The 14988-nt window shown below is 35.8% G+C and overlaps 1 protein-coding gene across 10 annotated transcripts in view; it reads left to right on the top strand.

Moving 5' to 3' along the window:
• The window catches only part of CGNL1 (cingulin like 1), a 54185-nt gene that overhangs the window by 17180 nt on the left and 22017 nt on the right, over positions 1-14988 (top strand). For 8 of the 10 annotated variants that reach the window (XR_014957491.1, XM_021532066.4, XM_021532071.4 and 5 more), the window contains 4 exons: positions 850-951; positions 1338-1486; positions 1982-2117; positions 3765-3977. Coding sequence is in view for 9 of the 10 variants with exons in the window: in XM_021532066.4 (XP_021387741.2) it covers positions 850-951; positions 1338-1486; positions 1982-2117; positions 3765-3977 (600 nt within the window). In the remaining variant the exon portion in view is untranslated. The remainder of the gene's footprint in view (positions 1-849; positions 952-1337; positions 1487-1981; positions 2118-3764; positions 3978-14988) is intronic. The other 2 variants (XM_085588221.1, XM_085588220.1) reach the window with 1 other exon arrangement.

The raw sequence follows: 14988 nt of genomic DNA, 5'->3' as shown, positions 1-14988 counted from the left end.
CAGGGCCTTAAGAATCTGAATCTGACTTCTACTAGGCTATTCATGTAGTCCCTCAGGAATATAGCTTAATTTTGATGGCATGAGAAGGATTAAATGCTTATTGCCTATTATTTTATCCTGGAGTATAATTAGTAAACATTATTTTTTTTTTCTTCATATTCTTCTTAATCTAGATATGCATGTGCTTTTTCAGAAGATTTTAAGTGTAGTTGCTCACAGCTCAGTTAACATTTTTAAGAAATCTCTTAGTGTTTGAGAAAGAGTTTGGAGCAATGAAGAAAAATGCTAGGTATATTCATATGAAATTTCTTGGGTAAAGATAAAATTTTATCTGCAGAAATAAATGTTAATCTTTTGATTGCAGTGAGACAGACATAGCATGAGAGACTCATGTAGCTTTGGTTATTAATCACAGCATTATTTATTTGCAAAATACGTCCTAGGAAATGACCTAAAAATGTATCTGAAAACCTGTCTTAACGTATGGTCATGCTTTCCTTTGATGTCCATTTTGCATAATTAGTGATATCTCAGTAAAATTGGCGCGAAGTACACGTGATTTGAGTAATATGTTGCCTAATTTGAATTTTTCTTTATGTTTGTATATTTTCTGTTTTATTGTCAACATGCCTTGAGCAATTACCAAGAAGTTTTATGAAAACCAAATCATGGTTCCTTTGAAAATCTTAGCTTGGCCTGACCCATATGAAAAATCCCTGGTGAGCTCAGGCAGTTGATGCTATGCTTTGTTAGTCTTGCTTGTAGCTTTGCTTTAGATGAAAAAAATAAGAAGCTATTCTCAAGGAACATCTTGGCTTTGTGGGAATAAATGTCTCTATTTAATTGCAGGTTTTGGATTCTTCGGCTGAAGTAAAAGCATTGGTGGAACAAAAAGCAGAACTTGAAAGGAAAGTGGAAGAGTTAGAGAAAAAACTGGATCTGGAAATTAGGGTATGGAACTTTATTGTTATAAAGCTTCTGATTATTTCAGATACACTTTTTAAAATAAGTGACAACTGATCCTCCAGCTGAATCCCTTTTGCTTCATATTCTTCTTAATCCAGGTATACCTGTGCTTTTTCAGAAGACTTTATTTAAGGGGTAGCTGGTCACAGCGTTGTTACCCTTTGTAACAAATCCATTCTTAGTATATGAGAAGGAGTTTGGAGCAGTCAATAAAAGTGTTAAGCACATGCACAATGCACTTCCTAGGTGTCTGCTGAGGTAAATGTCAATCTGTTGATTGCAGTGAGACAGACATAGACTGAGAGACAAACTGTATTAATCATGTAGCTTCTGTCTGTTATTTTGCTTAACTTCTGGTGTACAAAATTCAGAATCAGCAAAATTCCAAAGAAGAGAGAGATGCTACACGAGCAAGTCTGAAAGACCTTCAGTTGCAGCTTGATCAAAGTATATGTGAAAAGGAAGCCTTAAAAAAGCAGCTGGAAGAAAATGAGAAGGAACTCAGGCAAAACCTGGAGGAGTGAGTTAATTCTAGCAAAGTTATTATTGAAATGTGTACCTTTTCTTAAATCTTTTAGATTAAAAGTACCTGTGTCTCCAGAATATGTTGATGGAACCAGACAAGTGGCATTTTGTTACTGTAGGAAATGTTTCTACCATTTAGAATAGTCATGTCTTTAGAATATCTGTAAGGAAGAGAAAGATTGCTGAATTTATCATCTTCCTCTTAGTGCAAATTGCTTTTAATATTTCACAGTCCAAATATATTGTTCAAGTCTTTGAAATGTGGGAACAGTTCAATGACTGGAGTACCAGGTCTGAAATAAAATACAGCTTCTCTCTTAAATACCTGGTTAGAAGATTTCTCATTTTTACCCCTCTGACATTTAATTTTTCTGCCTCATTTTATCCCATTCTCTTGTGGCAACATGTGAATGTGTATCTTTTTAGTACTTGAATGAACAAGTTAGTATTTCTACAAATTAAAAAATTCTATCTGATTTTTACTGATGAGGCTTTTTCAAGTGAAGATGGAGCAGGAAAAACACCAGACTGAGATCAGAGATCTTCAAGACCAACTCTCTGAGATGCATGATGAACTGGATAACGCAAAACACACTGATGAAGGGGAGAAAGAGATTCTGATTGAGGTTAGTTACGAAATATCAGAAGTGGGATCAAAAATTGCATGAAAAGAGGAGACTAAGATACAGAAATACATGCCTTTGCTTTTTTCTGCTATTAATCCAAAACAATGTAGCATTATTAGGGATCCTAAGAAAGCATGTTGCTATTAACCCCAAAAGGAATACAGAGTGTAAGTACCAATGTTTTATGGAGCAGGAGAACAGGTATCTTAATGGTTGACAGACAGGTGAGTTATCTGCTATTATCAGATAATAATCTCAGTCAGTTTTAGCAATTAGGAGTTGGGGTCAGAGCAGGGAAGATTAGTTTAAAGAAGATGTATATCTTATCAAAGCCACATGAGATTCACGTAAAAAAATTAAAATAACTCAACAAAGGAGCCTCTAAACTGTTTACTTTCTATTGGTGGGACCAGGGAGAGAAGGGATGAGTCTGGAGAGGAACAAAAGAATTACAGGGTTTCTGTCATCTTGGGATGAAAGAGTGAAGCTGTGGCCCTGGTTATAATAAAATGATGAAATAAACAACATAACTACCTTGTTTTGTATGGGTGATATTTGATTACTCTTAAATGAGTGTCTTAAAGGTCAGACACTGTAACTGAAAGTTGAAAGTAAGTAGGGAAATATCACAAATGATGATGATAGTACTGAAAAACATTATCTTTGAAGAACTTCAATCTGAATAGAGAAGTGAGGGAAGAGTCAAGAATACATCTTACAGAATGTTACTGTAAAGGTGATAGTGATAAATTTTTCTATGTTGTGTGGAGATAGAGTAAGAAATGAGAGATTTAGCTTCAGAGAGGCAAAGATTAAGTGTTAGAAAAAGTTTCTGTTAATATTGATAATTAAATGGAGGAAGATGCTGTCTGAGATGGTGGTAGGATCTCTTCCATTGTAGGCTTTTAATGGCAGAGTAGGTGATGTGTGTCAGAAGTGGTTTAGATGTCCTGATCCTCTTTCAGTGGAGGGGAAGCCTGCATTCTCTTTGAAAGTACAATTATTCACAGTTGGAGAAATACCAAATTAGAGAATTCTTGAAGTGATACATTTTGGATTGTTTCTGTTATTCTGTGTTTTTGTATGCATCTTTAGTCTTCAGATTCACTGACTCTCCAGTTCCTTCTCACAGATTTGTAGAAGGAAAATTACTTCTAGCGTTACCCTGGTGGGAGGAGAAAGGGTGTGAAGACACGGACTTGGTTGGGAAGCACTTGTTTTGTCTTCAGACTTGAAGAAGCAACTTTATTTATTTTTTCCAGCAGAAAAGAAAGCAAAGAATTATCACTCAGTTTATTTCTCTTGCACCTGGGGGAAAGTGCTTTATCTTTGTTCTTATCTACCTTATTGCTAGTGCAAGCACAATATAGGAGTGACTCATGCATTATTTGCAGATAGCATAACATACACCATTAAAATATTTTGGTAGTTTTGCAGCATCAGTTATGTTGACCTATTATATAAAACATCAGCTATATGTTATACTTCTAATAATATTAGTGTTGAGCAAATTTTCAGCTTACTATATGTCAATCATATGAAACAAAGGTGTCCTTGGGGAGCTTAAGTGCTTTCTTTCTGTGAGACATAAACAGAACATCCACAGGGGCTATTTGACACACAGCTGTGTTTCATTTTGGGCTTTAGGAGCTGATGCAAATAAAGCAGGATCTGCAAGAAGTATTGATAGCAAAAGATCAACAAGAAGAGATTTTGAGAAAGAGAGAGAGAGAGCTCACAGCTTTGAAAGGAGCACTTAAAGAAGAAGTGTCCAGCCATGACACAGAGATGGATAAACTTAAAGAGCAGCACGATAAAGAATTGCTGGATCTTCGACAGAGCCTGGAGAAAGCAACAGAGGTAGATAAGTGCTAACAATAACCTCTACAGGGGAAGATTCTACCTCTCTCAGATGCTGTGTACAACATACTTTCAGATATTACTATTTTGTTAGCAAAATAGGCAAAGATTTAGGCCAGGAGATTCTTGGCTGCTGAGATTAAGTTTAGTTTCATACACATCTCATGTTTTGATTGTTTGTCACAGCTGAAGTTGTGGTCCTTTCTTCAAGCACTTATTTACTGCATTGGCTTAATTGCAAATTTTGAGGGAGAATAGATGGGAGTACAGTGCAGAGAACCATTTGCTTGTCCTGGGTTAAAGAGAGTCACCAAGACCTTGAGGATGCCCTTGAAGAACACTGGTGTGCTTTGCCAGTCATACTGTTGAAATAACTTCTAGCAGTTCTCTGTAGTTCTTTGCAGGTCACTGTTCCTACATTCAGCTTCTTGTGTCATATCCTGTTCTATGGCTACATTGTTCCACCTTTCCCATTCAGATTCTCAATATCAGTGTGGGGGTTTGTGTTTTATTTTGTGTCCTTTTCATTTATTGAACTTAAGCTTGTTTACTGAATGGTCAAAGGTATGTGAGCACAAAAAAACAGCAGGGGTTTGGGTGTTTTGAATCAGACAGGAAGAAAACAGAATTGAAGGAATTGCCTCTTCCAGCATCTGCAGGAAGTCTTTGTGAGAGGGAGAATAGGAACAGGTTTCAGACATGTGTATTATTGTTTTCCAAAAGATGTCCTTTGTGAAATTTTCTTTGTAGAGACAGCAGGTAGGAATATCTTGAAAGATTTTCTTGGTATGAGGACAGTTCTCTTAAACTTTTGAGCATTCTTTTTACAGTGACAGCTTTTTGTGTCTTTTTTATTCCTTCATTTTATTTCTCAAATGTTTGAGAAAATTTCTGCAGGCAAATGAGGCTTGACCAATATGTCAGAACTGTAGGCCTAGTTTTATGCTTAGAGATATCCATGCTAATTTATGTCTGTTACCTACACTGGTCTTAGGTGGGTTGTAGTTATCCTGCTGGTTGTGACCTAAAACATAACACGGAACTGAAGGAAAATTAAGCTTGAAGCTGGAAATAAGTTTCCAAAGCTTTGTAAGTCCTATGAGCAAAGTAGGAGCTCATGTGGAAGATGCTGGATGGGTATTGTATGAGTGAATTCTGACAAAAGATTATCCTTTTAAAGGTTTGTTTTAAATGTGACATTTTCTTCAGAGGTTAGAAAATTTTATAAATGCTAGTTTGTTTATGCAGCCTAGGACTTGTACTTGAGGTTGTTCTGCTTTGCTTAAATGTGTTGCTTCACTTTTTTTTATATAATCATGATGATATTTGACTTGTCTGAGCTGCATGAACTGAATTCGTTTTTTTTCTTTGAGAGAAAAGTAGAACATTTAAATTATAATTTTTTATTACACAGTAATCGTAGTGACAGCTCAACTTCAATGAACCATCTTTTCAAAGTTAGTGCATGGTAATTTACTGTATTTCAATTATGGAGCTGTAATTACAACTGACAAGAAATGAAAGAGTAGTCTGTTTGGCATAACAATAACACAGCCTGGGAAATCACTCTATGACTGGGTTGCTGTGGCTTAGAGATATTTATAAATAGCATTTATTTACTTGCATGACATAGTCTGTATACTGGTAAACTTAATAAAACGTACAAAAGTGAAATTTATTTGTTTAATTTTGGTCTAAGTACCAGTTCTCTTCCCATTTGAGTAGAAATTTTTATTTCTATTTGAAGTAAAACTTTTGACATGTTTAATTGGAAGGTGATTTTTTTTTTTTTGAATCTTGCTAGTATTTGTACTCAATGATTTCTTGAAGCACAGCATTATCTTCATTATCTTTATGCCTGCTAGCTGAGATTTGTTGTTGATTTTGATATATCATTTATCAGGAAAGTATAACCATTTTCTGCAGGAAGTTTCCTGACTGATCTGCTGTGATTTTATATATATTGTTAATTATTTGATTTAAAATTAATCTGCAATACCCAGGAGACATATACAATTGAAGCTACTTGGTCTGTTAATTTTTTTTCATATATTACTGCAAGCTGGAAAATACCTGATGGTAGGACACAAGAAACCTACATCAAAGATGAGTGGGAAGGGCCATTCTGTTGTTTTTGATGAGCAAAACAGGAGTGTAAATGCTGTAATAGTGGTTTGTCATACAAAAACTATGGATACAGATGTTTGATGGATCAGGTTGTGTCAGGACCTCTATGTACGAGAGTGCTTGTACTTGTGTTGCCTCTAAATCATCCAGATTGGTACAATGAATAAAGGTGTTTTGTGATATATAGGCTGTTAAGGAAATTTTAGCATGGAGAAAGGAAATAGTTTTTATGCCAGTGTTAAATCAACAGAACTTTCATCTGCTGGAGGCGTCAGATAAGTTGGCAAGTAATGTGAAGTGCATTTAGTCTGTGATTCAAATGCCATATAGATCTGTTTGCAAATAATGTTAGAGACATACTCAAGTTTATCTGATAGCAGAACAGAGCAGGGTTGTTTGTCATCATGATTCTGTTCTCATGCTCACTAACATGGTAATAGTTTGGGGTTTTTTTGTTGGGTTTTTATTTTTGTCATTATCTGGTTTCCATTTTTTTAAATAGAGAATTTAAAATTAAGTCACAAATATTAAGATATTATTTTTATTTGCTACAGTTTACCTTTTTAACTTACTTTTGTGTTGTGTCTTTTACTTGTGGTGGTCTTGAGATGGCTGTGACTATTCTTGACTTCATTGCTCGTTTCTTGAGACTGAGACCGGACTATTTCCATTTAACAATAGGAAAGGTTTTGTTCTTCCGTGACATACCTCTCTGGGATAACAATTACCTTTAATTTAGTAATAAATTTGAAAAATAATGTCTTTCTGATTAAGAATATATTTCTCCATAACTGCAAGTGCTAGAACAGAGATTAATATGAATTCCACTCCAGTTTTAATATTGTAGAAAAATTTCTATTCTTTCATCTGACTCTACAACACAACAGTCCAGGATTATACTGTTTTAACCATGAGTGCTCTCTCACTGTAGATGAAGTGCCACTGTTTCAGTAAAATTTGAAAATAGCTTTTGGAATGTAATGCTGCAGGTAAAAGATTGTAGCACGTTTCAACTAATATGATTGTAATTTCTCTGAAATTGTAGCGGTTCAGAAGGGCAGTTGCAAACTTCAAATTTAGTTGCACAGCACTTCAAATTTGCATCTGTATTTAGAGAAGCTGTCTGAACAAATGATGTTGTTCGGAAAAAGCTGTAATCATCATGTTTGGAAGAGGCTTATCTGAACCTGACCTTGACTGATTTATTTGGCAGGTCATATGTCTGACCTTGTTCTCAGAACGGTAATACAGACACTCAGAGTTTAGAGCTGATTCATTTATCAACGCATTTAAGAATGCAATGAAGCTGGTGATCACGTTACCATTAACACATGTATGTGTTACATATGATTATGTTATAATTAAAGAGAAGAAGGAATTTTACCAGAGCAAATGTAGGAACAGCAAAAGACAGTGGTTGCCTTCTGCACATGTTACAAACTCAAATGTTCCTCTTTTAAGATAAGAAAAAAATATAAATCTCTGGTATTGCACATGAGAAGAATTTTTGATTTTGGTTTTTTTACCATCTTGTTAATTTAGATGAATCTAGCACAAACTGTAAAGACCTTTGAAATGAAAAGTAATTATTGAACCTTTTCCTACTTAATCTGATAATATGATGTGTCTTCCTCAATGCTAATAAAAATCTCCCATGTAGAGCCAAAACTTAAAAACTAGATTAAGCATTCCAAATTATGCTGAGATATACTCTGTATACCTTTTTTTGTAGAAATGGCTTGGAATTAGTTGAAATGTAAAACAAAACATAATTAAATCTAGTTTATTCTGAGAACCTGTTTTGGAATAATACTGTACAGTGAACAGTGGTTAGCCAAGTTATTCAGGGAAAAGTGAAGATACAAGTATGGAGCATTGCAAAACCACTTTGGTACTTTAAGTGATTTAATGTATATAATGGTAAAACTATATATATATATATATATATATATCTGAAAAAAACCGAATGCCTTGTTTCACACTGAAGTGAAATCTCAGGGCTATAATGAATCATGCCAAAAGCTCATGGTCTTTGTAGCAGTAAAAGAAACAAATGATATAATAATAATTACTTGGGCATGGAAATCATTAGCGCTCTTATCCATACATATGCAATTCATCTGAATCTGCATCCTGAATGCTGTGTCTGAGGCTGGTATGTTCACCTCAAGCAAGACACATAACAATTGAAAAAGATTTAGAGAAGGTGATCTAGGATTAGAAATGCCACTGGTGGGTATTTTCTTTCTTCTGCCTGCTTGAGGCAGCTTTTATCATGTTGAAATAACACTTTTTTGTTTCAGTTCTAGAAGCTGGTTGGTAATGGATCTAAACTGTGTACAGAGTCAAAAGGTAGAGTGAATGGTCCAAGTCAATATTTCATCTTTCCTGATGTAACCCCTCTTCCTCTTTCATTTTCTGCCCCTTTTACCAGCCTTCTAAAAGACTAGTACGATTCTGGTTGATTTTCAGTGTGGTACAAACATAGATGGAGTGGGGGAAAGAGAGGGAGGGTAAGCAGACAGAAGTGTGATGGTGGAAGGAAAGCTGCAGACACTCCTTCAATAGGTATCATTATTGGAAACATCTATTTCAGAACTGTATATGAAAAGTTTGGAAGACATTTGATTTCTTTTGCCCATCCTGTCTGTTCTGTGTGTGGAAAGGAAGTTGGTAATAGCATCATGCATGTTTTAAGGACCCATTTAATGAAGTACCAAACAAATGATGGAATATTAGTGTTGTCAACACGAATATAAAATGTACCTCTAAAGCACTCTGAATACCTAAGTTGGTGACTGTGTCTTTAAGTTCCACCTCCTCTAGTCCTTCATTTCCATGCAATGGAGGAGTTTACTCCTCCATTTATTTGGTTGATATGTGTGTGGGTTTGGGTGCAGACAGTACCATGAAACTACAGCTATTCTGTATGTAGAGTCAAGAAAGCCTGTAAGCAAAATTGTCCTGCAAAGTTCTGTTTGAGTTGGATTGGACCACATCTATAGGATAATAAAATAATAGTCCTGTTTATCTGAAATAGTAATTGTCAGTATTGTGGACCTTCCTCTGCTAGATCTATTTCAGTAAGACTGGGTTAGGAAGGGGGGTTGTTTGCATGATTTTTCATTTTCTTTGTTTCTGAAGCTTTGCAAGAGCTTGTACAGCTAGTTTCTTCTTTAATGCCATCAGGAGAATCTCTAATCCTTGTTAGAAGAAGCCAGTTTGTGTATTCAGGTGATTTTTCTCGTGACAGTGTATGTTTGTTTGTGTATGTATGGGAAGTATTTGACTCTGTCAAACTGGAGAGAACAATGTGAACACAGAGTTAGTTAATATTTTACTCCAGTCTATCCAACAGCTTCTGACCTTCAAAAGACTGTTGGTATAAGCCAATCTGAGTATGTCATGATACATAGCCAGGGGGATAACATGACATTGATGCAGGTACTGGTTAAGAGCTTAATACTTTCCTGGCCCTAGATTTTATAACTTATATAAACGTTAGGTCATGGAAAAATTGGAAAAATTAGTTTAATATGCTCTGTGTAAAAGAGGGCTGCATTCTCAGTCTTCAAATATAGGTATTTAAATATTTCATTACATCTCATAAATGAAAACCTAAATAGTTTTGGAATTAATATTAAAGACATGGTACCATTTCAAGCAATGAAAATGACCTTGTAAGAAAACAAACCTTTTCTCTAAGCTGTCACCAGTGAATTTTTAACGAATTAGTAGAGTGGTTCTAGCTGAAATGAAATAAGAGACCAGTCTGATTCACTTGTAAATTTGTGCACTTGCTTACTGAATAATCTCTTGAAGTACAGCAGAGAATTTAAGCTGGTTTCAGTGTACCTTGTGAAGAGAGGGAAAAAAATCACTGACCCTTTTAATAGGTAACTAATAATAGTTTACTTCCAAAGGCATAGCCATGTGTTAAAAGTTGGCTAGGCCTCAGTTTGAGATTATGGGAAGAATTAATATAATCAGTGTCACGTAGAAAATCAGTAAATGCAGCCATTTAGGCTTTTTTTCTAGAAGTTCTGTTGGTTTTGTTGTTACCTTTTTTGGGGGAGTAGGTAGGATGGGTTGGGTGTTAGCCTAACAATCCGTTTGTAAGGAATTTTCATACTCCTTTTGTAGAGATAGGAGATTGTAGAGATAGGAACCATGCTATCCTATGTTACTCTATTATTCATCCCAAGGCTTCCAACTGCTTTAAGAAATAGTGTCTGGGGTTAGAAGAATTGCCTAAAGGTAAACAGTGGTAAAAATGCTGGAACTACAAGCAGAGGTACAAGCAGAAATAAAGACTTGTTATTTTCATTCATGAACTTTGAAAACCAGATGACTTTAGCTGAATAATACTGATTTCAGAAGCTCCCTTTACAGAAGAGCTAATAATGATTAAAATTAAAGTCTTATCCCTATGTGGAGACTCACTATGCTTGTCTTTCTTTTTCCTTGGTGTTAATCTTTGGGTGTAGAATGGTTTTGGGTTTTTTCCTTTCTTTGGAAGTCACCTGCATCTTACCTAAGGAAATGAGTGTCTAGCTTTATTTAAACTATTTTGTTTATATAGAAAAAGAAATAGAAAGGTGTTTGATATCTCTGTCACTGCTCACTGCTACCCCCCCCGGATCATCTGAGGGAGTTGGGTAGATATGAATCCCTTAAGCTACATGAAACTTCTTACATGTAGTTCAAGAAACTATATTAGTCCAGCATCAACCTAAAAAGGTGGCCCATGAGTCTTCAGAGCTAGTTTCAACAGCCAGTATCTTGGTACCTGAAGTGTTCTAAACCAGGAATAGGATGAAGTGAGCAGCAACACCATTTCCTTTTTCCAGAAGATTATGGAAAATTACCCTGTCATTTACTTAGATTGCACAATTATGAATATATATTAAAAAAAATGGAAATCTGTTACTTTCATTAAAAAGCTCCAATTTGTGCCCCAGCTCATTTTGAATGGAGATTTATTCTTCAAGTGTGGCTGTTAAAGAAAAAACAGTTAATTGGTTGAAACAGTTTTCACAGAATAACAGAATCAATTAGGTTGGAAAAGGCCTCTGAGATTGAGCCCACCCTATGACTGAACACCATGATGTCAGCTTGGACCATGGCACCAAGTGGCACGTCCAGTCTTTCCTTAACCGCCTTCAGGGACAGTGACCACAGCCTCTCTGGGCAGCCCATTCCAGTGTCTAGTAACGATGGCTGAGAAGAAATTCTTTCTAAAGTCAAACCTAAACCTCCCCATGTGCAGCTTGAGGCCACAACCTCCCGTCCTGCCACCGTTCCCCGGGAGAAGGGACCGACCCCCACCCGGCTGCACGCTCCTGTCAGGGAGCTGCGGAGTGGTGAGGTGACCCCTGAGTGCTCTCTCCTGCAGGCTGAGCCCCCCAGCGCCCTCAGACTTACGGTCTAGACCCTTCCTCAGCTCTGCTGCCCTTCTCTGGACCTGCTCCAGCCTTTCAGTGTCCTTCCTGGATTGGGGAGCCTAGAACTGGACATGCAATTCCTGATATTCAGTTGAACTGGATTCTGAAAAGAAATGTAAAGGTTTTTAGAAGAATTTGCTGACTTTTGCCCGATCAACATTGGATTTAGCCAAAATGTAATTATTCTAATACATGGCAAATGATGATACTTAATTTCCATGCACTTTAAGTCTTCCTTTATTTTGTAAAAGGCCTCTAAGGATCCCGTAGTGTGTAGTCACTGCCAAAGGGCAGTTTCACCAGCTAAAACACCGAAGTCAGCCAAAACTATTTTTTAATGATCAGTTACACAACCTCTCTCAAGTCTTTGCCAGTGTTGAGGGTGTGGTAGGAAAAAAAATGGTGTGGAGCCACAGAATATTTTCTGCATTCCTATCCAAAAAGTATTTTTTTCTGTATTCAGGTTGAAACTGAACATTTCATTGCATCTCAAAGACCTTGATGGATGTTCTATTCAGTTTCTTGGGGTTTACACAATAATGAGTAGTTGGAAAGATTTTGATGCCTTTTATACTATCTGTTCACTGCTTGAAACAAAGATCAGAGTAGAAGGCTGTATAAATATATTTGCTTTACTGAGATTTTTGCAACAAAGGAGTTGGAACAATATTTATTGCTTTATTTTAACTTGGTCTTGACTAAATTTAATATGTTTAAAAATACTTCCGGACACATATATAACTATATACAAGGACACAAACCCAAGCTTAGATTAATTTCTTGTTAGGCAAAATGCCTGAAAGGAGTAGGATGAAAGGTGAGGGAAATGTACTTTACTGTTGCTGTTCCCTTCTGTGTTCCATAGGCCTAGAGCTGAAAACGAAATGCCACATGCATATAAACTCTAGCAGCTGTGACTGCATGGCTCAGATAAGCAGACCTATGCTAGGTAAAACTTTATAGATCAGGTGTACCTGCCAAATAAAACAATACACATACATATATATGTATGTAAATATATGTGTGCTCACTTTCTTCTCATCTGTTAGGAGTTAAATGGAGCTTGTACATACTATTAAAAATCTTCTGGAGAAAGAATTATAGACTTTTTTTCATACCTTAATAATTTTTCTCAACATTCCTTTTCCCTGCCATCTTTTAAGTAATGTTATTCCCTGTATTAAATACAGGAAAGTAAAAGGTAGAGAGATTGCTGTTGAGAGGATCCTTAAGTTGTGCATGTCCAAACAAAAGTACCTAGGTTAACATTGTTAGTCATTATAAAGTCTTTGATATATTCAGGGTACAATTTTTACTGACTTCAGTTGCAACTGTGCACTCAAATCTATGGAAACCAAACCCCAGTGTCTCAAGCACCAGGGAAGTTAAAGGAGCAAGTAGTTAGTGATCCTCTGGAAAGATTTGGTTGAATGACTTGCCTCCAGAGGTCTTTCACAGAGACAACAACAGACTCCAGATTCCCTAGGACTGGTTTTTGGTACCTTAGCTATGAAACTGTCCTTTCTCTTTATTGCCACTTATTTATAAATGAGTGCATTTCTGCTGTAAACTCTTAAGTTATATGATTAATCCTTTAAGCTTTAGTATTAAAATATATGAGAACTATTAAAAATAAGTGGTTATTGAACAGCATGGATTATATTCTGCCATGTATGATCTATTTTTGTGGTCAGAAATTGATTTTTTCAGTGAATCTTTCTTCTAGGATTTGACAACTTGGTTTATTTGGTTTGAGTCCACTGCTGGACTAATAAGTAAATTTGCTGCATGTGTACTGTGGCACAATGACAACATCAAAATGCAGAAGCTTATCTTCAGTCAGTCACAGAGGACTTTGCATTGTGGGAGCTTCTGTACAACTGTGTTTTTTTTTCTTTTAGACAAGCTTCTTTGTCTTTATTCTCAGCTTTTTCCAGAAATTCACAACCCATTTCCAGCTCCTTTTCCCTAATCTCTGTAGCTTAATGTTGCTGATAAGGCTCACATAGTCTTAATTGGGAGTTTAAACATGATCAAATTTGAGAAAGTGAAAATAAAATAAAGAAAGAAAATAAAATAGTCTATTCAAAGGTAATAAATAAGAAGGTGATAGGAGTGTGGTTAAGAAGTGTTTGAATGATGCGGTTATTAAATCTCTGTTCCTTTAGAGATTGAGGAGATGAGTATCTGAATGTAAAACGGTACAGATGTAGGGACTAGAAGGCACCGAATGCCCTGGAAGACACAGCAAGGACAGGCAGATTGAAAGGAAAGACAAAACAAATGCAAGTAAATAAGCGTAATAAGCAAAATGCTATAGGGTATTTACTTAAATATAATTCTGTAATACAATGCAGTAGATAGTAACACTAAAACACGCTGCCCCAACTAGTGAGACTGAAAAGAAATAAATGTTTTCTATATCAGAGGGGAGAAACTGCAAAAGTGGAATTCACATATGTTAATTTTAAGATCCAAAAGAGCCCACTTCAATTTTTGATAAAATTTCCCCCCCTCTACTCTTGTTTTTTGAGGAGCTTCAGATTTTGCAGAGGTGTTTTGGTTTTTTGTATTTGGTGTTTTTTTTCTCTTTTTTGCTTTGTTTGGCAAATATGTCTGAATATACAGTATTTCATTCCAGGTTTTGTTGACAAGAATCTTGTTTAACCAGTTTTGTCTGTTTTGTGCTCTGTATGTTTATGTGCATAATCTCCTTTAAACTTTCTGAAGAGACTGATCCACAATTCTTTGAACTAAAGTTCTTATATTAACCATGTCTGTTAATGTTTTATATGCAACTTAAATCATTACTCTGTGACCTTCTGTTACCATGGGTTAAATTATATAAACTTAGCTAAAATAATTGCCAAAACTTTTCCAACATCCCCAAATAAATAAATGTAAAGGATTTATGAATGGGCACTAACAGAAGTCATTAATTTATGTCATGTCATTAATCCTTGAGGACCATTAGATAACTAACACTGTTTATGTGCAGCACCATTACAAACAAGTCACATGTGGACTGGGGGAAATGGATCCACAGCACAATCTCTCCCTGTCTGGCTTTTTCCTCATTTGTACTTACTATTTCTTTAATTTTCAATTTTCCTTTTTCTTTCACCCTCATTACTCTAACCCATTAATTGAATGCTTTTGCAAACAGCCTTCAACTCCTTTTTTTGAATGTGTAAGCCAGTTCCTGAATTTTCAGTGAAAACATGCTTCTTTGCTCATTTAGGCAGAACCACAGAGATTACCCCTGGCTGTTGGTAAATACTGTTGGACAGTTTAAACTGTCCTTGTTCTTGCTACTTTCAGTTTTAGTCTATGAAGGACAGCAAAATCCAGACTTTATCAACATACATAGTAATTTCACTGTCATTTCAATGCAGTGGTTTTCATATCTTTTACTTCTGTGTTTTGTTAGGGAAATTCTA

The sequence above is a fragment of the Lonchura striata genome, chromosome 10, assembly GCF_050655825.1.
Source record: "Lonchura striata isolate lonStrDom1 chromosome 10, ASM5065582v1, whole genome shotgun sequence".
Classification (NCBI taxonomy): domain Eukaryota; kingdom Metazoa; phylum Chordata; class Aves; order Passeriformes; family Estrildidae; genus Lonchura; species Lonchura striata.
Note: the sequence above shows the minus strand (reverse complement) of the source record. Positions and strands in the feature narration are given on the sequence as shown.